Source organism: Colletotrichum jinshuiense, chromosome 3 (genome assembly GCF_051148585.1).
Source record: "Colletotrichum jinshuiense chromosome 3, complete sequence".
Taxonomy (NCBI): domain Eukaryota; kingdom Fungi; phylum Ascomycota; class Sordariomycetes; order Glomerellales; family Glomerellaceae; genus Colletotrichum; species Colletotrichum jinshuiense.
The window spans coordinates 1,208,620-1,233,906 of NC_139310.1; the positions used below are offsets into that span (position 1 = coordinate 1,208,620).

Here is a 25,287-nt window from a genome sequence, read left to right on the forward strand (position 1 = left end):
AGTCTAGTTATATTCATGGCACGATTTCACTATGGACGAGCTATCACGCGATCGTGAATGTAACATTGAGACGCATACTAAAATTCAGATAGAGTCGCTTGGGTCATGCACGGCATATCACGGCACATCTGACGCTGAGGGGAAGGGATCGACGAAGGTGTTCTACATTTACCAACTTCCCAACCTCCATCTGAGGCAATTGCACCATTGTGAACCCAATGACGAGATCGGCACAACCCAATTGACTGGGTCTTCCCCACGTTTTCATGACCCCGTTTCTCCGAATATTGCGCGAGGTGTGATTTGTTCAAGTTTTACGAACCTTATTCTTTTCTGGGTGCTGGCAACACGTCTGGGCGTTGAAGTGTTAATGGGATAGGCAGGGATGCCTCGAATTTTCAAGTTTTCTAACGAGAACCATGCTCTCGGAATTCTTTCAAGATCATCATGTGCGTCCTCATGAAGAATCAAAAATAATTTTCTACCTTTACTGCTTTCTTGTCTCTCTTCAACAAACTAACCGAACTGGTCGACTAGTCACAGAACAAACCATCTAGCGAACAATGTCCATCTACTCTTCAGCTCAGAATGGAGCGAGCGAGAAAGGGGTCGAGTCTGTGAGACCGCAAACGACCTTTGAGGGATCAGAAACTGTTCAATTCAACGGTCCAAGATTCTCAGCGCCAAGACCGCTCCCTACTGCTGCAGTGAGTGCACACTTCACTTGATGAGCGAGATTGGGTCGGCATTTATCTGGTAGTTGGTTCTAACCGTAAATTTACAGACTTCGCTGCCCATTGGAGCTTTTGCAACGACTTTAACGACGCTGTCACTTAGTTTGATGGAATGGCGAGGAGTTACGACAACCAATGTCTACATTGCGAACTTCTTCTTTCTCGCTGCTTTCGGTCTCTTCGTCTCAGCCCAATGGGAACTCACTGCTGGAAATGGTTTCGGTTACAGCGTCTTCAGCTCATTCGGTATATTCCCACCGCAATCAAAGCTATTTGCGCCCGTAATTGACAATATGTGTGCAGGATTGTTTTACGCAGGCTATGGGGCTATTTTGACACCTTCTTTTGGAGTTGCCGCCGCGTATGGTGACGACACACAACAGTTGAACAATGCATTGGGGCTCTTCATGATCAGTAAGTCATTTTCTCGGCAAATTCTAACTATACTAATCTTTGGGGTTGCAACAGTCTGGAGCGTATTTGTTCTTGCCTATCTGGTTGCATCATTGTCAACTAACGTAGCCTACATCCTGATCTTTATATTTGTGGAGTTAGCATTTGTTGCCGTTGCCGCCAGTTACTTCGCTGCCGCGGATGGCAATCAGACTGCTTCAGTTGGGCTCAAGAAGGCTGGCGGTGCGTTCGCCTTTCTTGCGGGATTGGTCGGATGGTAAGTTAACCTGCTTGTTACGAGATTATTCTTGCTTACATGACGCAGGTATGTGACATTCCACTTGTTGCTGAAAGACGCTATCGTGGAATTGCCTTTGGGCGATACATCCAAGTACTTTCCTAAGTTGAGGAAGAAGATTGAATGACTATGAGGGGAAGCGACAGCATCCCTCTACACTTGGCACAAATGTACATGGATCGAGGGCAACTCCTCGGGTTGTCTGGAAAGTGGGGATCAGAAGCAAACACCGCAAGAATCAGCTTCCGGAGGTGTAATACAAGTTAAACGCAAGTTAGAGCAAAAATAAAACCTTACTTCTCTCTCAAGATTTCGGATTTCGCAAAATAAATATAAAATAAAAGCTTAAATGGCATCAAAATATTGTGGGAACACACTGAATCTACTACCAAACGCCAACTGCTGAGCAATAGCCTAAATGTCGATATTTCGACCAATGATGCCCCACCAATCAAGTCACAACAGCTATTGAATGTCATCCTGTCCTTAGATAGAATATCTGCCCAATCACCAATTGTGACGGAATTCACTAGCAGGCACGTAATACGGTCCGTCTATGGGTCGTAACTTTGAGTCTGCATGACGCGTTATCACTCGGCGTGGGGTTGGGGGCGGGATTTGGCGCGGGGAATTGCCGGCATGGCATCTATTGCGTGCAAATGCGATTGCGCCATATCACAACATTACTGTGGAACCTTGCGCGACAGCGGGAAATGGTATCAGTACTTTGTGTATTGGTTGTTGCTTGGATGCAGTGTGAGGCTTCATGTATGACGCTAAGTGGACACGCATCGTAGCAACGCTGATGACGAGAGCTTTAAGCTCCACGAAATCCCCATGCATGCACATTGGTCTCACTGTTAACCTTACATATTCCTCTTCCGACATTTTATAAGTCACACTCAGACTATAGTACTCTTTTCTTCTTGCAGCATCAAACAAGATGACTAGCAACGCTCACGCGGTTCCTGCCACAGACCCCAAGGTCTACGATGAGTATAAATCCAAGTGGTCGGAGCTTCCAACAGATGAGACCAGCTGGCTGCAGCGAGCCAGAGACGTTTCTTCTGTTCTAGCTCAGGATGCTGCACTACGGGAGAGAGAGAACAAGTCGCCTCGCGCCGAAATTGCATTGCTCAAACATTCTGGCCTTTTGAAGATCCTTGGTTGGAAGAAGTACGGCGGCGGAGAACAACCATGGAGTGTCGGTTACAAAGCCATTCGCGAAGTTTCCAAAGGAGACGGGTGGGTCCACAATCCATACACAACTTCAAATTTCTTGGATTCTGGCTGATCTTTCTAGCTCAATCGGAATGCTCCTGGGATATCACTTGCTCTGGTCAACAACAGCAAACGTGATTGGAAGCTCCGAGCAGGCAGACCGGTTCCAGAACCTGATCATCTCGAACAACTATTTTGTTGGAGGTGCTGTAAATCCCCGTGATACTGATCACAAGATCACCTCGGACGGCAACAATGTTGTCTTCAATGGCTTTAAGAACTTTAACACTGGCGGGGTCATCTCTGACTTGACAGTGCTTGAAGGTGTTCTGGAAGGCACGGAAGACCACCTATACGCCATTGTGAAAACAGATCAGCCAGGAATTGTCTTCTCCCATAACTGGGACAACGTCGGGTTGCGATTATCCGAGTCTGGAAGTGTCAAGATTGAGAACGTCACAGCACCATGGGCTGACGCACTTGGATGGATTGCTAGCGAGAAGAAGCCAGACCCCTCGATTCTCAACATTCCATTCGCGAGTCTACTTTTGCCCACGTAAGTCATTCCTCTCAATTTTAACATTTCTTTCCTGTAAGCTTACAATGCTTCTTTAGAATCCAGCTTGTTTTCAGCAATTTTTACATCGGTATTGCATGGGGTGCCTTGGACTTTGCCTCTGCCTATACCCGAAAGAACACTCGCGCGTGGCCCTTTGGCGGTGACGTAAGTACTCAGAGCAATACTGGTACATGATTACAAATACTAACTTTTTTCTTTCTTACAGAACAAGGAAAAGGCCGAAGACGAGTTCTACATCTTGTCTACTTACGGCAACTTCCTAGCCCATCTTCGGGCTGCTGATGCACTTGCCGATAAAGCAGGACTTGAAATTGATGACGTGTACAAGACCTCAGGAGATCCCGCTTCTAGAGCAAAACTTACTGCACAGGCTCGAGGAGAAGCAGCGGAGTGGGTTGCCAGCGTGAAGGTTACGGCGACTGACACAGGGCTGCGCGTGACAGCTGGTGTCTTCGAGGTAACTGGCGCAAAGGCTACCGCAACAAAGGTTGGGCTAGACAGATTCTGGAGAGATATCAGGACGCATAGTCTGCATGATCCTGTGTCTTACAAGAACCGTGAGCTTGGCAGATACCAGCTGTTGGGTGAAATCCCTGAAGCAACCTGGTACACATAGAGGAGCTTAAGAGTAGTTTAAGTCATGGAGCACAAACGGTTGGAGTTAGAGTCTCAAGGTCGATAATTATGTTTACTCCTTTACAATAAAAAGCAGCTCTCACCAGATCCCTCGGCTTTTCTCCTCAGCGAAAGTGACATTTGGGGTGTGGGGCTATAAGTGATGATCAACTGTGTAGTTCTTGTTCGGGTTGCCTTTATTGTGGTATGGTACCCTCCTCGTGTTCTGAAGCTTAACCTGACCAAGATTGGACGGCTTGTTATGTAAAAGGCGTGGTTATGCTAAGCAATCGAGTCTGCAGGATTGTCTGCGTATATATTCCGCACACATAGTGTACATATCTCTATTTACGTCGGGTTCCCTCTTCTCCATGTAACAGAAGCATCATTTTGTTCTATCGTGGGCACCCGACGTCCGAAGCCACTAATACTATATATACGTGAAACCGACTAACAGCTGGAGGGTTCCTCGTCATCCGCCCCTCCACACCATGTACAAGTCTATATTGGATGGAAGCTAACTACTTCATGAAAACAAAATTCGAGATAATGATTACCCTAGTGCATTGTCATAGCCGAGAAGCGTTCGTATCCATCCAATGGTCAGCGAAGTTTCTGTGGAAAAATCACTCTAAAATCCCCAGTAAGCACCAGCCTTTCCTTCCGTGGTGAGCTTAGGTCGCGCCTTATGAGTTAAATTTGAGACAATATCAAGGCCTGGCCCGAAGGTACGCGTGAGTCGATTTGAGTTCAAGATTTCGTCTTCTTCTCCCAACTAATAAATGGTCAGAGTGAACCGTAGACTAGGTAAATTTAACTTGGGAAACTCACAGGTCAAGGAAAAGCTTCCAGAGAATTGAAAACAAAATGCCTTGCAGTCCATTCGCCAAGATACGGGTTTTGAGGCCGCGTCCGAGGAATCCGAGGAAGCCGTCTCGCTGAATAACGATCTTTGCTGCTTTCGCTGTACATTCAAGACGCCGCAGTCAGACAAGAGGCTCACACACAATCGGAAAGTTTGGGTTAGGGTATGATTAAACTGACAGTAAGACACCTGAGTGTCGTTAACCTGGCGGTAGGTCTTGACAACTCGGAGGGAATTGGACACAGAGTCGGAGATTATAGAGGCGCAGAATCCGATGAAAGCAAGACGGAGAAGCCATAGGAAAAGCTGGCCTTTCTCCGGCTCGGGAATGTTGGCGGTGAGATAATTGTACTGGCACAGTCAGTAAGTCACAGTGGCATACACCTATGAAAGGTCAAAGTCTATGCAATCCACTCACTGTTGCAAACCAAGGGTAGTGCCCGACAAAGGTCGCTGCAGCTGTCGCGAAAGCACCCCACCACAAACTTCCGATTCCGTTCCTTTTGACGCGCTGTCGAAGAATAGCAGTTCCCTTAGCGCCTTGGGCCTGGAGCGTGGTTTTAAGAGTATCGATTGGCGTTAAAATCATGCGGAAAGCGGCGGCACTGTGAGACAATGTTGTGTTAGCACACAGGATGCGTGCTCATACGGCATGAGGCAATGGGTGAGGGGAAGCATACCATAGTGAGGCAAAAATAGTCTTGATGAGCGTAGGGAGCTGGTTGAGAAACGCATTGGACTCAAGAAGGGCAAGAATGCCAGCGTTAGCAGCTGTATCGCCAAAGCGGGACACTGGGCCTGTTGAATTGTGAGTGATATGATGCTGGGTTGTCATAACTCCTTCATGCAGGGGCCGACTGATGGCACACATACCTTGGATTAGTGCTGCACCGATGCCCTGGTAATAGCGGCGCAATCCTCCGTCCTCGTAAAGTATGCTTATGGACTCCCTGAACCCGGCTCCAAACCGGTACTGGTAATTCATGATGGTCCTGATTGGCTACATTAAATCGTACAGTCAGTAAGTGTTACGGAACAAGCATTCAACAATCCACACATACCATGAGCGTCAAAACCTGCAAAACCATAGCTGCAGCACCACTCAAGCCACCGCCAAGGGCCCTCTTCAGCGCTGCTTTGAGATCAAACTACAGCGCACGTACCAAGTCAGTAAAACCTCCAGTCCATTTATACATGAGAATCATAATTTTAAAAACTCACATTCGTGTCTTTGGCATCAACCCAACCTTTGATGAAAAGGGCCAAGAAAAAGATGGCTAGGATGGCCCAGAAGGCCCTCCATAACCACCAACCAGCCGTGCGCTTCTTCTTCTCCTCTCCATCGTGAGGCGCAATGAGATTGACTCGCTCGGGGTCTTCGGGGTCTTCGTTGTGGCGGTCTTCTTCAGTCCGATCCTGTGAGGGTCGCTGGTTTTCCTCGTCCTCGACAGACGCCCCTAGCAGCGGGGTCCGCTCGTCCGTCGGCTGCCGCTGGGTTTCCAAATCTCTCTGGGCTGCCATGATGTGAGACCAGGGCACTCAAGAGTATTCGTGTTGTGTCGCTTGTCTCAACAATCTATCGGCAACGTTGACAACGGCAAGTTGCAGGTCTCGGACTCTTACTAATTGACCGCGGTTTCGGTATCGCGTGCATGCGGGGGGCTATCGCGTGCTTTGAAATCCAATGGGGGGGCAATGCACTCTGATTGCGCCACACCATTATCTCCAGCCACACTGTCCCCTGCAGGGATTCAGTTGAGATGATTCTACGGAGAACAAGTCTTGACATCATTACATGTGCCAAAACGGGAGTATCAACTTTCTAAAAACAACCGAGTAAATAATATCGCTTCATTGACAATTGGTTTCGACTTCACTCAATACGTTGACCATCTGTTCTTGGATCTTGTGGTTTCACAAATCTGAACTTAATTAAAACAAAAATCACCGCAATAAAATCAACCACGATGCCCAGGAACACGATATTTGAATGCATAGTATGAAGCTGCGGACGGTTTAAACGCACTGTCGAGCTTATCCTTGATGTCTGCCTTGCGGAAGCGGTCTCCACTCCCCTTCTAATCTGGAAGGTGCAATGTCTGTTGCCACAACCTCTCTAATCCATGTCAATGTGCCATAGGCTGATAAGGCCTGCGGCTTCCCAGTTATCGACACATAGGCGGGGTAATTGTCAGATGCCCAAAGTCACAAGTTTTCATCTCGTTACCTCCAAGTTTTGGCACATCCAATATGAGTGTTAACTAGCTCTTGCTACATGATTTGAGCTTCCGACATTTGTCATTCAAACTAAAGCTATATCTGGCGTTGCTGGCGTGCATAATGGTGAGTCCATTCAACCCCACATTGGTATTTGAGAGTGAGATTGATTACTTGTGCTGACCGATGTTGAAAGTCGAGTCAGGATTCCAAGGATACTTACCAAGCGCCCATGCGTCTTCGCATGGAGGAGTTTATCCGACAAAAACAAAAACAGATCGTTTCCGCCCTACAAGAAGTCGACGGAGCGGTCTTCCGGACTGATGAGTGGGAACGACCTAATGATGGCGGCGGTGGCCGGACTTGTGTTCTGCAAGACGGTAATATCTTCGAGAAGGCAGGTGTGAATATCAGCATCGTACATGGCAAGCTTAACAAGCCAGCTATCAAAGAGATGCGACAAAACCATAAGCATTTGAGTACGGATGCCAATGAGTTGGGTTTCATAGCATTGGGTTTGAGCATGGTTGTCCATCCAAGGAACCCCATGGCGCCCACTGTTCACATGAATGGCCGATATTTTGAGGTGGTTCTTCCTGATGGCACTGCGCAGACGGCATGGTTCGGAGGTGGCAGCGACTTGACGCCAAGCTACTTATTTGATGAAGACGCCGAACATTTTCACGGGATTCTAAAGGAGACTTGCGACAAACATGATGCTGAATACTACCCCAGGTTCAAGAAATGGTGCGATGACTACTTCAATATCAAGCATCGAGAGGAGAGACGAGGCATTGGCGGTATATTCTTCGATGATCTCGACGAAGACTTTGTGGACCCTGAAAAAGGATTTGCATTCGTTCGGTCGACCATGGACGCTCTCCTGCCATCGTATCTGCCCATCATTGAGAAGCGCAAGGATTTACCGTTCAGTGAAAAGGAAAAGGAGTGGCAACAAATAAGACGAGGGCGGTATGTCGAGTTCAACCTTGTGCATGATCGTGGGACGGCATTTGGTTTGAATGTGCCCGGTTCGAGGGTAGAGAGCATTTTGATTAGTTTACCAGCAACGGCTCAGTGGCGATATATGTATGATGAGCCGGAATCCGGAAGCCGGGAAGGGAAACTAATGGACGTACTCAGAAATCCCAAAGAATGGGTATGAGGTTGGATCCGGGGATTGAAGGGGGTGCCAGAAGCAGGATTAGCTAGTTAAATGAAAAACGCCGAATGTTGCTGTAGGCATCGTGGTTAATTACAATTTGCATGTATAATATCCAAATAGAGATGATTTTGATGTCAAAAAGGATAAAATTCTACTCGACACAAGTTGGCTGTAACCCATGCAGATGGCCATCGCCATCATTGCAAGATCGCCAGTGGGCAGTGCTATTTAAAGCCAAATATGCAGAGGCCGAGTTGATAACCATCTGTACCAATGTAGTAAGCTTGAGGCCGGGAGATGCCGTAATTCTGGGACACAGATACCTTATAGCATATATACTCCGTTCTTTTATTAATTAACGTTTGCTAGGTTGCTTGATCAGTACCTAGTCGCGGAATTGATCCGACAAACGATCGTTGTCAAGGTAAGCTTGTTATAGTGGGGGCGAGCTAACGATGGTTTTGGCAGGGGTTATTTGATACGATGTCAGCCACCTGCAGATGGCCTTGTGTCATGGAGATTGAAGTACTCCTGTACTTGTCTTGTCACCCCAACAAGACTTGAAAGGCGGCTCAGTATGATCTCTTCGACAGGGAGGTGTCGGTCCCACAGTTCTTGCATCCGCTTACTTTACTTCTCAGAACAGAATACATCCAAGTTTGGAACCGCAGGACCAGACTGGTTCCGAAAGACCATGATCAAAATTCGAGCTCGATTGTGGCAACAACTCAAGATAACTCTCGTGTGGTAACGGTCGAAATAAACAGGTAAATGCGCACTTGAAAATTGAATGCTGTCAACGCATGTTGCCAAATTCAACAGGTACAGTGACGGGTTTAGTCGGAGCCAAATTGAGTCCGAAGACAAGTCAATATTTGAATGTTTGTTTGCCGTTAAGGGGGGTACGATCCACTGCCGCGTTATGCTTACATGAAAAACCCCCGTGCTGCCTGTCTATTGTGGAGTCTTCTGAGCCATGTATTCTGGTATGGATGGGCTGATCGGCATTCTGCTAGGATGACTAGGCCAGGTATTTGGCAGCACTTTGAGGGATAATCGACCGGCAGTAAAAGGTACTACGTAGCTCAGCGAGGGTATCCTCGTTAGAATACTGTATACGAGACAACTAGCTTGGCTATCACGCAAATAATGAAATATGTCGACAATACAGATGAAAATATTATCGCTTTATGATATTTCTGCGCTTTAACATCACTTTTCGTGTTGTTTTCGTCCTCCTTCTCTTTACCTTTCGCCCCCATCAACCCTTTATTTTCTCTCCTATATGCCAAGCTCTAAGAAGTAGTGCACGACTTGAGTCTGTACCTACCCTAGCTCTGTTTTGGCCAAGTGTTTGTCAGCGTGCTTGAGTAATGCGTCGATGCGTCGCCACTGTGGGAGCCGGTAATTAAACTTATTTGCGGGTTGCATGATATGACTGCGTAACATTTATCGCCATGCCTGGTCAACATGACCGGGACTTTAACCCAAAAGGTAAAGAATAGTCGCCATGCATGTTACATAGTAGTTCTGCTGTGTTTACCAAGACGGCCTTTTCCGTAGCCCTTGCTGCGACCCTGAATTAGAATACGGCATGTGAAGAACATGAATCGAACACCTCCTGACGGATCCTGGTCCAGCCAGCCGTGCGATTGGAAAACTGTCAACCTGTATATAAAATGTAATGTTTTTGCAATGCTGTCAAGCGCCTTTCTAGGCTACATCATCTCCAACTCATTCATTCATTCATTCATTGAGTCAGTCTTTCGTTTTTTTCGAAGTATCTCGTCATGTTGCCTCTGATGCTGCTCGGCGCACTCGCGCCCAGCACCTATGCCACTGCTCTCGCCAGGAGCAACGCAACATTTGAGCAGCAATGCTCTTCGTTCGCAACTTCACTGAAGATCCAAGGCGCCAATTCTTCGGCATCTGAGTACATCCCGGCCGGAACCACTCTGCAGTTCCCTAATGCAGACCCCAGCTGTGGTAGAGCTTCTCAGAATGTCACTGCGAATATCTGCCGTATTACCGCGCGCATCGCAACCTCACCCCGGTCAGGCCTCAAGTTCGAGGCCTGGCTCCCCGAGGACTGGACCGGTCGTTTCCTCAGCACCGGAAATGGGGGTATGGGTGGCTGTATTCAGTACGAGGATCTCGACTACGCAGCCTCCCTTGGCTTCGCAGCTGTGGCTACTAACAACGGCCACGATGGGATGAGCGGAGCTTCTTTCCTTAACAACCCCGATGTTGTCGAGGATTTCGTTTACCGTGCGCTCACGACTGGCGTTGTTGTGGGCAAGGATGTGACGAGGTCCTTTTACAGCAAGCCGCACACTAAGAGTTACTATCTTGGGTGCTCGACCGGCGGGCGGCAGGGTTTTAAGCAGGCACAAGCATTCCCTGGCAATTTTGACGGCATTATCGCCGGAGCTCCCGCCTTTTCCTTCAACAACCTTACTTCATGGAGCTGCCACTTCCTCCCACTCACTGGTCAGGAGGGTGCCGATACCTTTATCCCCATGTCCATGTGGCCTGCCATTCACGATGACATCCTCAACCAGTGCGACGAACTCGATGGTGTCAAGGACGGCTTCCTTGAGTCACCCGATCTTTGCGACTACAAGCCCGAAAGCCTTCTCTGCGGCGTCGCCAGCAACCAAACGGACAACTGCCTCACGCAGAGGCAGGTTGAGACCCTCCGTGGCATCTACTCGCCTCTGATAGATGCCTCTGGCGACCTGGTCTACCCGCGCATGCAACCAGGCGCCGAGCTTACGGGTGCACCGCAGACCTATTTCACCGGACAGCCGTTTGGTGCCGCTGACTGGTTCAAGTACGCCATCTACAACGACTCCAACTGGGACCCGCTCTACATCACATCCGAGGACTACGTCCGGTCATCGAGCCTGAACCTTTTCAACGCTGAGACATGGGACGGAGACTTGTCGCCGTTCCAGAAGAGTGGCGGAAAGATTTTGCATTACCACGGCCTCGTCGACGGGGTGATTTCCAGCGACAACTCTCCGAGATATTATGAGCATGTGTCCCAGACGATGGGCCTGCAGCCTGCTGCTCTGGATGAGTTCTACCGATACTTCCGAATCTCTGGCTTGGCCCACTGCAGTGGTGGTACCGGCGCGGCGTACATCGGCAATCAGGCGAGAAACACGGCTAGTCTCGACCCCGAGGAAAATGTGTTGATGGCCATGGTTCGCTGGGTTGAGGAAGGCATCGCTCCGGAGCATGTCACTGGAACTTCGTACGTCAATAACACGAAGAGCGCCGGCATCGACTACAAGCGTAGACACTGCCGGTGGCCTACGCGCAACGTCTTCAAGGGGACTGGCGACTACAAGGATGAGAACAACTGGGAGTGTGTGTCAAACTAGAACTATGATGTTGGCAGGAGCTCTGGCACTGCAATCTAGATATGAGTTGCTCTGCGACCACCAATCCTATCACGGTAACTTCATTCAGCAAAGCTCCTTTTAAGCTCGGAGCTCTTAGAAGTTAGAACTATGTCTGCCCCGTGCAATTGTACATCACCGACCCACAAGAATAATACTCAAACGAGCTCTTTGTCCGTATTTACTTCAGGAAAATACAAGACACTTTCCCCTACGAATCGCTTATGCCTGCTGCATGCTCTTGTGCAAATCTTAATACAGCAAGTACGAATATCGTTCTGCCAGCTGTTGTTCTGCTCTGGCAATGTTGACGAGTCCAAGCAGTAGCTACTGCTAGCTTGCAAGAACAATGGTACACCTGCGTCCTTTCTCATTCAAAAGGCTACCAAGTCGGGGCCGGTGGGTTGAATGTCACAGTTCACAAAGAAAACCTACATTTTTACGATGAAATAGTCAATAATGAAAATCAAATAGGACAAAATATTCAATCTTTATTAGACATAAAATTATGGTTCGAATTTAATCCAGACGATCCTTGCTCCTGGACCGACGGTCACTTTCCGAACTAAGGCTGTTCAATGTGCGTTGCGATCCTGATGCCTGCTGCGTACCAACTTCAACGACGCTCATATCTGAGCGAACATTGAACGTGCGGCCTCTCCAGTTAACTGTAGACCCGCAAAAGACAGCCCAGGTCCAGATCGGTAGGGCAAGAAATTCCCTACCAATCCACGCAGGCAGCCATTCCAGAAACGACCTGGGAGCCGCTCCACCAGGAGTTTTTGTACCCCTAGCGAACTTGGGAGTGTTGTCATCAACTTCGATAACGTAGCCAGCATGGAGGCGGTTGTATGTGAACCAGTCGAATACCATCCATATCGTAACGAATGCGAACCAGTATAGGCCCATTGCGCTCCAAGTTTGCGCGGTTCCAAAGGTGTGGTGGAACCACGGAAGAGTGGTGACGCCAAAAGCAAAGTAGGCACAGCACAAAAGCGACTCGACGCCTGGCTCAACCAGTGTGGCAGCAAGAACAGTCCACTTCCGTGCGCGAAGCCATCTGGCACGACGGGCAAAGTATGCCTGTACCGACATCCCAGCCATTGGCTGGACGGCGAGGTCGCCGGCGACGAGACCGTGGTTCTTCATGCCCGGCAGTTTCGTCCGCCACAGCAGATCTCCAATCAGGTGATCCTCACAAATATACTCGGAGAAGTAGTCAATACCTGTGGGAAGGTTCTTGCCAGTCGGCAGGATAGGGTTTTTCGGGTCCGTCACTATGCCCAGGTGCGACTTGCGGAACATGTTGCTTTTGCCGACAGCGCAAGGGGCAACGCCCACTGTATTGATGGCACCGTAGAATTTGGCGTGAGTAGTAGCCATGAACATCTCATCGAGTCGACCTCCACCTTGACTTTGAGCATAGTCCAACAAAGAGCTGCTGTGGTGCGTGCTCGCGGGACTTTGCGATGGACCGGGCTCGGAGACTGAAGACAGCAAACTTTGTGTTTCTGTTGAAATGTCCCGAGGAGAGACGGTGTCGACAACAATTGGCAAGAGATGGACAAACTTGTACGTCGAGGCCCGAGTTCCATCCGGTCCGTATCCCAAGAGCTTGTCCACCATGCGGCCAGCAACACCGCGACCAACCCATATGTTGCAGTCCATGACCCAGATTATGTCTCCCTTGGCCTCCCTGTATGCGCGACTGATGTTCCTGATCTTTGGGTTGGGGCCAAGGTTGTTGATGTGGCCATCGTTTCCATGTAGTAGAGGATCCTCGTCCTCGACAAGAACTTTGGCATCGAAGCCGGGAAAGTCCTCAACCAATTTCACCAAGACTGGGTACGCGGGGTCGCTCTTCTCGGCCACACAGAGGTAGATTGTCAGCTTATCGGCTGGGTAATCTTGCTGGAATGTGGAAGCCAAGCATTCGTAAAGACCATGTTCGAGGCCCTTGACAGGACGGATAACGGTAACGTGGGGCACATCGTCCTTTTTGAGGGAGGAGGAGACTGAGGGTTTCGGGCGCGAGGAGTAGGAGAAAAAGCTATATGGATGTCAACCAAAGCTGGCAGATTGAGAGTAAATCGACGGACTTACATTCTAGCAATGCCAATGGACTGTACGACATAGACAAAAGTGCTCCAACAAACGCATATGAGCGCGATCGCTTGCACCGCCGAGGCCCAGTCTGCCATGGCGTCGAGACCGTGGGGCGTAGTGGGTGTATTAAAAGCAGACGGCATCCAGGGAAAGAGAATTAGCTGGAACCAAACGCCATGAAAGCAGAGTATCGTAGGTCAGTCGGAAAGAACGTATCGTCACAAGATCGTCGCAAGCACGGCAAAGAGCATACTTCCAAGGAAAGACTGGAGGGGATGACGGATTATGTGCCGCCCAAAAGGCGGTAGGACCGGAGAGTCGCGTGGCATCGAAATCTAAGTGCCCCACTAACGGCACGGATCTGCCAACTTAAAATTACACAGATGCCAGCCACACCTAGACACCTTGCGCATGAGGCATAAGGCCAGAGAGGCTGGTGGGTCCGATGAGGCTGGTGGAATGTGGCTTGAGAGGTTCTGCCCAAAGTCCCCGTGCTGAGGTGGAGCAACCGAGTTTTTCCGGGAGGACGGAAAGAGTCAGACGGTGGGGACCAACGGAAGCGAGCGATGGATACAGCGGGGACCTTTATCTTCTCAGAAATTTTCTGCGGACTACAACATTTGCGCCTTCTTCCTCCAACCACACGTCTACCGAACAGGATCGAGCTACCTCTGGGAATTGAGGTTGATTTTTGCTTGAATGGCCCAATTGACGGGTGATCTGTCGGCTAGACGGGTGGAAAACTCCTGATCAAGTAAGTTGCTACTCTTTTAGTTCTTCCCTTTGTCCGTGGTGGTGCCAGCGGCCAGGCGGAGCTCTTTCCTCGTCGCGATCCTCCATTGCGCGCTGGAGGAGTTTTCTTTGCCGCTTTCCCTCCTGTTTGCTATGATGACACCTATCCCATTTTGTGCAAAGAGGCGTCTTCATTGAACCTCGATGAACGCTCAAATATAGACTACAACGGTATCTGATGCAAACATATGTTCTCTTCATTTTTATTGAGCATTCGCCATGGGCCATTAAGCTAATAATTGCCTAAAGACAGAAATGAATTGCTAGCACCATGTTACAGAGCAAGAACATGGCCTCGCAGCCTGCGCAGGCTATGACGCCTGCGCAGCAGAGCCCCTCGGGCTCTTCGACGCCGCGGCCGAAAGGCCCGCCGTTGCACAAGATATACGAGTTGCCTGCTCCCATACGGACATTTCCGCTTCCTAGCTTTTACCCGAATAATCCAATTTCTCTTTTCCACGTCCTGTACGCATGGACGAAACAATCCTTGTTCCCACCGCCTGCTGAGCCATCCATTGTGCACGAGGGTATCTGGTCCCCAGAATCCAAATCTGTCAACGTCATCAACGAGAAGTCCATGCGCGCGCTGTGGGAACAAGGGTTCTACGGCAAGGGCAATTTAAGTCGAAGTGAGCCCAACTGGCTAAAGCGCGAGCAAGTCAGGCGCGGACTTGTACCTGGCCAAGTCAGTGAGCTGGTAACGGCCAACAGACGTGAAGAGCGGAGGCAGATGAAATGGGATAGGGCGAAAACCGAACAAGAAGCTATTAGGCAGCTGCGGCTTCAGGAAGCGCAGCTAGCGACTCAGGTACCCGCGGTTGATACAGTAAAGTCTTCGACTTTGGTCAGCGAGACCGAAGGACTCTCGCCTAAGCCCACGGCGGAGACTACCCATAATCCTGAACGAGAAGCCTCGACAGATGCAGAGCCCTTGCCTGTATCAGCAGTCCCCCCTAAATCAGTCGTGGTTGAGTCAAATCAAGTCGCCCAAACCGGTGCACCCGATGTGACTAAGGACATTACCGAAGTCATCACCGAGCCTGAGACATCTGATCTGTCCCTAGAAAACCCGGCATCTACATTGGCCAAGGACACCGCTACTGGACAGGTCAACGGATCTGCATCCCATGTCACACAATCACGGACTGCCCCTATCAATCCTTCGGGACTTCAGCAAGAGTGCGTCTCTCACATCGATTCGGCCAAGATTGCCAAGCCCAGTGACTTCCTTCGATCGGTCGAGGAGGCTGGTATTATCACCAAGTCGGATGTCTTCCCCGAGCCAGACGACACTCTCTCAGCACCCATTTCGGTAACCTGGGTTGCTCCCACTGGACCTTCGGAACTTCTTTCTCTGCCTAATTCCCAGACATCTGTGGTTAAGGTTGGTACCCCAGAGAACATTTCGGGGAGCGTCAACATCGTTATCGACAGAGAAGTGGTCATCCAACCTAGCGACTTGCTTCCAGGTACCATCTCTCCCTGCCCGCCCGCACCAACTGGACCTCTGGAACTCCTACATCTTCCCAACTCAGGCATTCGGCCCTTCGCAACGTTCGAACATGTCGAGGATGTTGCAGTGGACGGTCAATCCGAACAATCTGAGCAAGATGTGGTGTTGATAGAGGAAATCGAAGTGGTTAACAACCCTGAGCCTGAGGTGGTGACCGAGCCTTTGCTTCGATCATCGCTTGTCAATGGCACTTCGGCCACGTCATCGGCCTTGATAACCACCTCCCCTGTCGGACCTCTTGAGCTGCTTTCTCTTCCCAACGCACACTCACCGGTTATCAATGGGACATCGTTTGAGGCTACCAATGCTTCCAATGCCCCCGTCAACACGAACTTTGCCGCCGTGCCGCAGAAGCTCTCGACGATTCACGAAGATGCCGGTTTCGGTGGCTCCAAAGAAACACAGCAAACAGCAACAGAGCATCTGATCAATGACTTAGTGAACGGTATCAATGGCAACAAGACGGTTCATGCATACGGATTGAATGGAACGGCAGATCCAATGGTCGCTTCCGCAGACCCTCCAGCAACTCCGAAATCCGTAAAGCGCCGCAAGAGCGTTCGCTTTTCCCCGAAGGTTGAGTCTACTACTTATCAGCTGTCAGACCCACCCAGTCCCAGCCATGCTCTGCTCAACGGCATCAACGGAAAAGCAACGCCCCCTCTCAATGGCGCATCGCTTGGTCCCAGTGTGCTAGAAACAGAGACTAAAGATGCCACGACGGCCAAAGATCTCAACTCTCTCAACACAGTGTCTGAGGCGTCGACGGCGAATGACACCAACGTTCTTGAGAACCAGACAGATTCTTTGACGCAGCCTGACGAGGTAGTGAACAAGGAACATCTTCAACTCACATCTGAGGAAGCATTCTTCCTCGCGTTCGGGATGGGCGCCCTTCGGGTTGTTAACCCAGCCACGAAGGCGCCGATTCCTACGGCCGATCTCTTCAACCTATTCCGACAGTATTCTTATTTCCCCTCTCGAGCATCCGAAGAGCTCCAACCCGACGATGGTTTCCTAGTAAACTACGCTGTGTATCACCACTTCCGTTCATTGGGATGGGTTCCCAGAGCGGGTATCAAGTTTGGTGTGGACTGGATGCTTTATGCCAAAGGACCTGTATTTGATCACGCAGAGTTTGGCGTCATCATCCTACCATCCTACTCCCACAAATGGTGGAAGGACAGTAATCGCCAGCTGCCGCGCAAGACTTGGCACTGGCTTCACGGTGTTGTCCGTGTCCTGTCACACGTCCAGAAGAGTCTGGTCCTGGTGTATGTCGACGTCCCGCCGCCTCCGGAATTTGACGAGGCGTTGAAAAAGGGGCCGGCAGAGGTTTTCAAGTTGTACAAGATACGGGAGGTTATGGTCAAGCGGTGGTCCAGCAACCGCAACAGATGATTGTGTACACGGGCTGGGCGTTGAGGGACATGAAAACTTTGGGAGAAGAAACAAGCTGGATGCTTGAATTGTGGTTTGGGTCAATCATGGATCAACGGTGTACACGACATTGGGAACGTCAATGCTTCAGCACCGGACACAGTACATTGTATGAGTAAACGGGAATCTCGGAAAGACGGCATATTCGGCGGCAGCACGCCATCAAGTTCTTGTTACACTAGAATACCCCTCCGCCCCCTTAGTTTTGTATGATGATAATGAGGCAATATAGAGTAAATCTGCGTCGACGTTTCAATTGTGTAAATTCATTTGCATTCTGGATTCCACGAGTCAGGTCGTCCACCGGCGTAGTTACGACGGAGCGGGGGACCGCACCCCGGTCCGGCCTCGATACCCCTTTGCAGCCGTCCAAGGTCTGCCCCAAGGCCGGGCCTCGTTCCCTGATGGGACGAAGCGGGCAGGTAGCTACACCGTATTTCATTCGAGGGGCAGAGTGAACCCCACCCCCGGTGTTTATTGTGTGCCCTGACCCCGCGGTTCCAATCGACTGAGAGGGTCATCCGGAGTATTAGACTTAAAATATGCCGTCCGCTCGCCCGAACGATGCAGCAAGGCCTGCTAGCTGAGGAATGCCGGCGACGGGTGTGCATGCGCTGCGGCTGCAGATGATGACGTATCTGGTTTAGATCGCCCCCCAAGAACGGTCGCCCTGGGAAAGGCGTGCTGCCCCGGCGATTCGTAGCATTCCTCATCAGCCGAAAAAGCTTAGCCAGGTCCGGAACTGGCGGGGGCCGGGCTAGGGAGAGGGGTAAACATCGCCTTTTCCCATTGACGGAATAAATAAAGCTCGCCGTCGGGGGTGGGGGAGCAGTTCAACATCCCAGCATCATCCCAGAAACGCCAGGGGTATCACACCGACGTCTACGAGCCCCTTGCCTACCGATTCGATTCGCGACGAAAAGGGTAGTTGTTGAACCTGCGGGGACAGGGCCGTGGTTACATCGAGAGATTGCTTGGCTCCCAGGGTTCGGGTTGAGAGAGCGAAAGGGAAAGAAAGAGAGGAGATACAGGCATCCGCCGGTTCGTATAAAAGGAGGAGTCAAGATGGTTCTCGTCTACGAAGATGGACGCCCTGTGCGTCGAACTGCGTCCTCGTTAGCTGTTCCTGCTCCTGCTCCTGATTCAGCTCCTGCTTCAGCTCTTGCTTCTGCTTCAGCCTCAGATTCTGATTCTGCTCCTGATTCCGCTCCTGATTCCGCTTCTGCTGCTGCTTCTGCTTCAGCCTCGGCTTCTGCATCTGCTTCGACTTCGACTTCGACTTCGATTTCGACTTCGACCACTTCGACTTCGACTACCACAACTTTCACTTCGACGTCGACAACTTCGACCACGACTTCGGCTTCTGCTGCTTCTGCTGCTTTTGCTGCTGCTTCCGCATTTGCTGTTGCTTCTGCTGCGTCTGCTGCGTCGTCTTCTGCCGCTGCTGCTGCCGCCGGTGCTTCTTCTGCCGCCGGTGCTTCTGCTGCTGCCGCTGCTTCTGCTGCCGCTTTAGCTTCGGGTTCAACCTCCAAATCTGCTGCAGTTTCGGCTTCACAGTCACTACCTACAAAGGCTCAAAAGTCAATAACATCAGAACAAGAGGAAGAAAGTACAGACTCAGCAACAATGAGGCCCCAAACATTGCTCTCCGCAGCGGCCCTGCTCCCGTCCTTTGCCACTGCTGCCCCGGCTGTCTCCGCGTCCGCGTCCGCGTCCGCAGAAGTGAAGGCGGCGAAGCCGGTCGCATTTATCCTGGCCGGTGACTCTACAACGGCGGCTCAGTCACTGGGTGGTGGCGGCTGGGGCTCCGGGTTCATCAGCTTCCTGAAGAAGCCGGCCTTCGGCACCAACCTGGGCGTCAACGGCAGGACGACGGTGGACTATGTCACGGACGGAATCTGGGCCCAGGTCAAGAAGGCCGTCCAGGATAACAAGGCGGCGTACGACGTCTATGTAACGATCCAGGTGAGCACCCCCCCTCCCTTTGCGTTCCCCTTCAATTCCAAGCCGTAACTGATAATAACTCTCCCGTAATGTAGTTTGGCCACAATGACCAGAAACCCGAGAAGAACATCACTCTCGACCAGTACCAGGCCAACCTGGGCAACTTGGCCAAGGAGATCAAGGCTTTGGGCGGCACCCCGATCCTGGTGACCCCCCTCACCCGCCGCGGCTTCAACTCGAGCGGCCTCGTGGTCGACAACCTCGCCAACGAGCGCAAGCGGACGATCGCGGCGGCGACGGAGACCAAGACGACGTACATCGACCTCAACCTCTACAGCCGCAAGTTCGTGCAGTCCATCGGCGAGGACAAGTCGCACTCGTACAACCTCAACCCGACGGACAACACGCACCTCAACGCCGAGGGCAGCGTCGTGTTTGGCAGGCTGGTTGCGGACCTGGTGTTGCAGAAGCAGAAGGCCCTGGCGCCGTCGTTCAACGCTAACAAGACGCTGAGCGACGAGATCTGGAAGGCCATCGAAACCTCTCCTATCTAAGAATTGGGAGCGTGTGTTTGTGACCTATATAAAACCCAATATTTGTTCATCGGTTTGCAGAATCTACCTGTTTCAGTACAATAATTTAAAGTCATTGTTACAACATACTCCCACGACCCTGGGCAAAGTGAGCAGCTGCATGAGGTGCAAAGGGGAGTTCGAGGCCGATAACTCTATGGTGAGATGAAGAGTTGCGGATTGGCCAACCACGGTCTGCATCAATGTGACGAGAAACTAAGACATGCAGGGCCAAGTCCACAGCTGCAAGTTAGCCACTCATTGACTGCGTTGTACATCTAGGCTACCCCTCTCATGGCGGAGGCAGATCCACCGTTGCTATTGGCGCGTCAGATGTCTTTCACGTTGTCGGGTCCAGCCGTTTGTCCGGGGGTCGGAGTTGGAAGGGACTTGTATCCTCCAATGATGTGCAAATCAAGTTTGTTAGCAGTTAGCAAATCTGAACGTGCGCTCTCGACATCATTGTTCGTTATGGCGTAGTCGGTGTTTTCTTAATACACTTCCGCCAGACCCGCGCGGGCGCATACTCGACGTTGATTCGGAATGGCGCAGTAGTATTCACCAAAGTCCGCACTGGAAGGCCTCGTTGCTCGTGTGCTCGTTTGCTCGTGAATGGGTTTCAAGCGCAGAGCGCCCATGTGAAGAGAAGCTAACCCCGCGCCGCATAGATCTCGGTCGACCGGCTAGGCCACCTGGTGGAGCGGTGGAGGTCACGAGGCGAGCTTTGTGGGCTCAGTCGGCGACAGTGGCATGTGAAAGATGTCACCAAGAAATGTAGAGAGGAAAAAGTCCTGTGGAATGGGCTCTAACCATGTTGTGCGCAGCGGTATCATGGCATTTGGAAAATCAAGAGTCTCATTGATTCGCGCATTTTGTGTATGCTGTGGAAAGTTGGGACGGAAAAGATTAGATCGGATGAGACAGAAGACCGACTACAGATAGCTAAAGCATACACAAAAAATAAAAATGCCACATGTGACGACAGATCCCGTACTGTACGGAAGCACAGTGTCAAAGCTCCCCGCGTTCCCCAGAAATGCCCTCCGACCGAGGTTCGGCCCCCCACTACCAGCCATGTTTGCCTTCCCGTCGCGCTAACGGGGGGGAGCTCTCGGCACAGCATCAGAGACATTGGACCAAACCCCTGCTGCTGCCCTCTTTAATCGGGCCATTGCCCGCCCATCTCGTGCAGCAACGATGTAGGCACCGCCAACTTGAGCAACAGAGTCTTCCTCCCCGCATCGTTTGCCTCAGCCGTCTCTGCTCCTCTTCTTGCAGCTTCCCAGCAGCTGCCCTCCGGTTCTCTGTTCTCTGCTTTCAGCTGCGACGCGCCCCTCTCCCGACCCTCTCCCGACGACCTCGAACTCGACAATGGCCTTCAGGGCGCCTCTTCGCCCTGCGGCGCTCGCGGCACGGGTTCTCGACACCACCCCAAAGAGACCCTCCCTCTCGTCCCGCCTCTCTGGCCGACGATGCCTCCCCGCGTCCTTCGCCAGCGTCCACACGACCTCCCCCGTGACCCAAGAAGCCGTGGCCCTTCGCCAGGACCCAGAGGTTTTCGTTCCTCTCCCCGAGGTCCCTTCGTCAAGTGCCAATCCCTCTCTCGCCGATCTCCATCACTCCCTGCGCTCTATAATCAACTCGACAAAACTCTTGTCAGACAACGTGATGAGGTCAACCAACCGCCTGTTGTATCCCGTGCCCTACAAGATACCCCCTCGCCAAACCGATAGACTTCACGTCTTCGACAGCATCTCGAAAAAGTACCGTATTCTGGATGCCGCATGGATACGAGACCGTTGTCCCTGTCCGCACTGCGTCAGCCCATCCTCCGGCAATAAGTCCTTCTCCACCGCCGAAATCCCCCACGACATCAAGCTCTCGAGACTGGAACAGCTATCCGACGGTTCTGTCCAGATTCACTGGGAGAATGACATCCCGCGAGCCGCTGCCGCGAGCCACGTCTCTGTCTTTCCCGCTAATGGAAAACAAAGCCTCAAAGCTATAAGCAGGGAGAGTTCCGTGATGTTCGCCGGCCATCCTAAAGACCCCTCTTATTTGAACCAGAAGACCTTTTGGGATAAGAGTACTCTCGAGCCACGTCTCATGAGCATCGATTACGCAGACTTCATTGCTGGCGGCCCCGCCTTCAGGAAAGGTGCCCTCGGGCTTTCTAGGCTAGGGCTCCTTTTTCTCACCAACGTGCCCCAGACCGAGACCGCCGTCGCCGACATTGCCCTCAAATTCGGCGCCGTCAAGGAGACGTTCTACGGCCGCACATGGGACGTCATCTCGAAACCCGACGCCGAAAATGTTGCTTACACCTCTGCGTACCTGGGCCTGCATTCCGATATGCTCTACCTCGACTCGCCCCCCAAGATCCAGCTGCTGCACTGCCTAGAGAACTCGTGCTCCGGAGGCGAGTCCATCTTTAGCGATGCCCACCACGCCATTTCTTTGCTTCGGGATCGCCAACCCGAGTACTACAACCATCTCTGCGGTTTCCAAGTCCCCTACCACTACACCAAGAACGGCTTCTTCTACCGCCAGACCCGGCCCGTCATCAGCCACGCCGAAGACCCGAACCTCCGCGAGGTCTGGTGGTCCCCGCCCTTCCAGGCCCCTTTCCCACGCCAGACGTCGTCGGGACAGCGCAAGGTCTGGCGTTCTTGGCTTACCGCCGCGCGCGCATTCAAGCGCATTCTCGAAGACGAATGCAACGTGTTCCAGTACAAGCTGCGGCCGGGCGAGTGCGTGCTCTTCGACAACCGGCGCGTGCTGCACGGGCGCCGCGCTTTCGACACGGCGAGCGGTCGGCGCTGGCTCAAGGGCACGTATGTGGCGGATGAGGATTTCCAGAGCACACTAAGAGGCCTGCGAGATGACAGAAGACCGAACGCATCGGGCTAGAGAAATCGGACAACTAAGAGGGTCATTCCCGTTCCTTTTTAGTTGCACACATTGCATTGGGGGGCAGGGGTCACATTGACGTGGGCTAGAAACGAGGAGGTGCTCGCCGCCTAATAAAATAATTCCTCGGGCAGCATCGTTAGAGATGCACCTAAACAACAGTGTCCCTAGCACATAGCACGGCACTCGGCGAAACCAGTCCGCGCATTGCCTGTTTAAAGCAGACGAAAGACTCAACACCAACATGATTCGTGTTGGAAATGGACTTGTTTGGTAGACATTTAGTTGGCACCACTTTTGCTGTTTGAAAGACGGGGACAACAGAATATTGTTATGACGGCGCGAACTGCCAACTAAGCGAATCTGTTTTTGTTTGACCACTCCCAACGCCACGCCAAAGAGCAAAAAAAGAAAGCCCTCATGATGCCCGGTTTCTGTCTGGCTGTGTCTGTGTACATACGATGGCCTGCCCCACAGCCATTACCAAAAAAGGAAAACGCCATTGTCCTGTGGACGTCTTTAAAAACGTCTTCATGCACCGAGAAAAAGAAAAGAAGGATTCCCTACTAGGCCATGCCACCCCCCCCCCCCCCCCCCCCCCCCCGACTGCATGCCTACTCGGGACTCACTCCCACTTCTTGGCCTCAACGCCCTCAGGAGGCACAGTATCGACCTTACGGGCCTTAACGTCGTTCCAGTCGGTGCTCAGCGCGGTGCCGTTGCTCTCAGTGAAGCTCTTCATCATGGCACGCTGCTGCTCGGGCGTGGCGCCCTTGTACAGCGTCTTGAAGAAGGCGTTGATGTCACGCTCGTCCTCGTCGTCGACACCCTCGAGCTTGTCCCAGTTTTTGGGGCCTGACTTGGAGGATGTCGGGTACGCCGGGCCGCTGCTGCTGCTGGCCGCGGCCTTGGTTACAGGCGCGGCAGGGGCGGCGGGCTTGGGAGCGGCGGCGGGCGCGGGGGCCTTGCTCACAGCGGGCTGGCTGTCGGGGGAGCCGTGGAGGGTGGGCCATTTTCCAGCCTCAAGCTTCTTGAGCTGGAACTCAACCTTGTTTGCCGTAACCGTGTGCTTGGAGCCGGTGGGGTCGATGCGGCCCCAGAGGGGGATTGTGTACCAGGGTTCGTGGCCGGGGATGTGCGTCATTCGGATCTACAAACGGCTTCATTAGTTCTCCGTTGAGAAAACCTCCAGCAGTTGCGAACGGGCGGGAGTGGGGGGTGGAGTTACCTCTTGATCATTGTACTCAACCTTGAAGTCGTCCTTGGGGATATTCTTGGCAAAGACGGACACAGACATGGTGTTGCTGCTCTGGAAGAAGTCGACACGCACATCCTTCTGGACCTCGGGCTTCTTCGCCGCCTCGGCGACAGCAGCCTTGACCTCCTCCTTTGTGATCTCTTCCTCCTCCTCGGGCGCGTCAAGCGAGACATCCGGCGCAAACTTAACGGTGACCTTCCTCTTCTCGTCGTCCTCGCCCAGCCTCTCCAGTCCAGCGATGATCTGCAGGCGCAGCGCGCAGGCCGTGTTCCAGACGGTGCCGTACTTGCTCTTCATAGGGTCCTCTGCCTGTCTGGCAGCAGCGGCCATCTCCTCCGTCAGCTCCGCCCTAGTTGCCGTCGAGAAGCCCTTGCCGTCGACCTTTGGCTCTCGCCACTCCTTGTCCTGCATGTTCTTGCCCTCGGACATGCGCTGGGCCCAGGTGGCGCAGGCATCGGCGTTGCCAAACTCGCCGAGGCGGAAGTGTGCCACGGCGCGGCGGTATTGCGCGTCGATGATGAAGGCGCGGTTTCCACGGGAGGCGGCGGCGACGTGGGCGAGCTCGGCGTCGCGGAGGGCACGGCGGTAGTCCTTGGTGCCGATGTAGGCCTTTGAGCGGCCGATGAGCCACTTAGGCGACTTGGCCGACTTGAGGGCGAGGGAAAGCTTCGTAATGGCCTCGTCCCAGTTCTTGTTGTCGACGGCGGTCATGCCCGCCTGGCCGGCCGTGTATTCGGACATGATGGGTAGGCAGATAAAAGGTTAGGCAGGTGGGTTTGTTTTTCTCTAGGGTAGAATTGGTTCTTGTCCGGGGTGGTTGGCTAGCGTTGATGATGCTTGCGCAAAAATATCGTCAAGGTGTTTCGGACAACAGGCAAGAGGGGGACGTTGTATATGAAGATCGGGAAGCGAGGCAGATGGTTAAGCAAGCAAATGATACTCTTCAAGGTTCGACGTTTGAGTTCGGCACGGAGGGGTCAGACTGTTCTGGAAGCTCTGGTGGGGCAACTGCCTGGCACTTTCACTTTCTGCCGCCCGAGCTTGGGCCACACGGCATGCGTAGCCTCACCGCCTCGTCACCCGCCCCACCTTCTTTACCGAATATGTCGTCTCCATCTCCCTTACCCGTTGGAGTCAAAAGTAAAGCGAATCAAGCACACTGTCTGGGGCCTTAAAGCTCCAGGAAGCGTCTCAATCCGAGCGGTGGTTTCATTCAGCCAAAGCCCTCGCCAAACCAACATGGCAATTGCGGATGCA

General features: G+C 52.1%; 9 protein-coding genes across 9 annotated transcripts; 6 read left to right on the plus strand and 3 right to left on the minus strand.

Moving 5' to 3' along the window:
- Positions 1-841: 841 nt before the first annotated feature.
- EsH8_III_000356 (acyl-CoA dehydrogenase/oxidase) lies at positions 842-3,842 on the plus strand (the record flags this gene model as incomplete). Its single annotated transcript, XM_083262081.1, has 7 exons — positions 842-980; positions 1,038-1,148; positions 1,203-1,404; positions 2,377-2,670; positions 2,729-3,202; positions 3,262-3,370; positions 3,432-3,842. 7 exons carry the CDS (start codon positions 842-844, stop codon positions 3,840-3,842), a joined length of 1,740 nt encoding a protein of 579 aa, XP_083122568.1.
- Positions 3,843-4,591: 749 nt separating this feature from the next.
- EsH8_III_000357 (mitochondrial carrier domain-containing protein) lies at positions 4,592-6,227 on the minus strand (the record flags this gene model as incomplete). The annotated part of the gene is made up of 8 exons (XM_083262082.1): positions 4,592-4,616; positions 4,673-4,805; positions 4,886-5,057; positions 5,125-5,311; positions 5,387-5,504; positions 5,580-5,706; positions 5,768-5,854; positions 5,928-6,227. 8 exons carry the CDS (start codon positions 6,225-6,227, stop codon positions 4,592-4,594), a joined length of 1,149 nt encoding a protein of 382 aa, XP_083122569.1.
- An 819-nt stretch (positions 6,228-7,046) lies between these two features.
- Positions 7,047-8,088, plus strand: EsH8_III_000358 (coproporphyrinogen III oxidase; the record flags this gene model as incomplete). The annotated part of the gene is made up of 2 exons (XM_083262083.1): positions 7,047-7,049; positions 7,120-8,088. 2 exons carry the CDS (start codon positions 7,047-7,049, stop codon positions 8,086-8,088), a joined length of 972 nt encoding a protein of 323 aa, XP_083122570.1.
- A 1,790-nt stretch (positions 8,089-9,878) lies between these two features.
- EsH8_III_000359 (uncharacterized protein) lies at positions 9,879-11,477 on the plus strand (the record flags this gene model as incomplete). The annotated part of the gene is made up of 1 exon (XM_083262084.1): positions 9,879-11,477. The coding sequence occupies one exon, from the start codon at positions 9,879-9,881 to the stop codon at positions 11,475-11,477; it is 1,599 nt and encodes a 532-aa protein (XP_083122571.1).
- Positions 11,478-12,014: 537 nt separating this feature from the next.
- Positions 12,015-13,696, minus strand: EsH8_III_000360 (uncharacterized protein; the record flags this gene model as incomplete). The annotated part of the gene is made up of 2 exons (XM_083262085.1): positions 12,015-13,545; positions 13,599-13,696. The coding sequence occupies 2 exons, from the start codon at positions 13,694-13,696 to the stop codon at positions 12,015-12,017; spliced, it is 1,629 nt and encodes a 542-aa protein (XP_083122572.1).
- A 968-nt stretch (positions 13,697-14,664) lies between these two features.
- Positions 14,665-17,307, plus strand: EsH8_III_000361 (tRNA-intron endonuclease family protein; the record flags this gene model as incomplete). Its single annotated transcript, XM_083262086.1, has 1 exon — positions 14,665-17,307. The coding sequence occupies one exon, from the start codon at positions 14,665-14,667 to the stop codon at positions 17,305-17,307; it is 2,643 nt and encodes an 880-aa protein (XP_083122573.1).
- Positions 17,308-18,411: 1,104 nt separating this feature from the next.
- EsH8_III_000362 (rhamnogalacturonan acetylesterase) lies at positions 18,412-19,844 on the plus strand (the record flags this gene model as incomplete). The annotated part of the gene is made up of 2 exons (XM_083262087.1): positions 18,412-19,311; positions 19,386-19,844. 2 exons carry the CDS (start codon positions 18,412-18,414, stop codon positions 19,842-19,844), a joined length of 1,359 nt encoding a protein of 452 aa, XP_083122574.1.
- Positions 19,845-21,233: 1,389 nt separating this feature from the next.
- On the plus strand, positions 21,234-22,772 carry EsH8_III_000363 (uncharacterized protein; the record flags this gene model as incomplete). The annotated part of the gene is made up of 1 exon (XM_083262088.1): positions 21,234-22,772. One exon carries the CDS (start codon positions 21,234-21,236, stop codon positions 22,770-22,772), a length of 1,539 nt encoding a protein of 512 aa, XP_083122575.1.
- A 625-nt stretch (positions 22,773-23,397) lies between these two features.
- EsH8_III_000364 (co-chaperone SGT1) lies at positions 23,398-24,771 on the minus strand (the record flags this gene model as incomplete). The annotated part of the gene is made up of 2 exons (XM_083262089.1): positions 23,398-23,922; positions 24,001-24,771. The coding sequence occupies 2 exons, from the start codon at positions 24,769-24,771 to the stop codon at positions 23,398-23,400; spliced, it is 1,296 nt and encodes a 431-aa protein (XP_083122576.1).
- Positions 24,772-25,287: the final 516 nt, after the last annotated feature.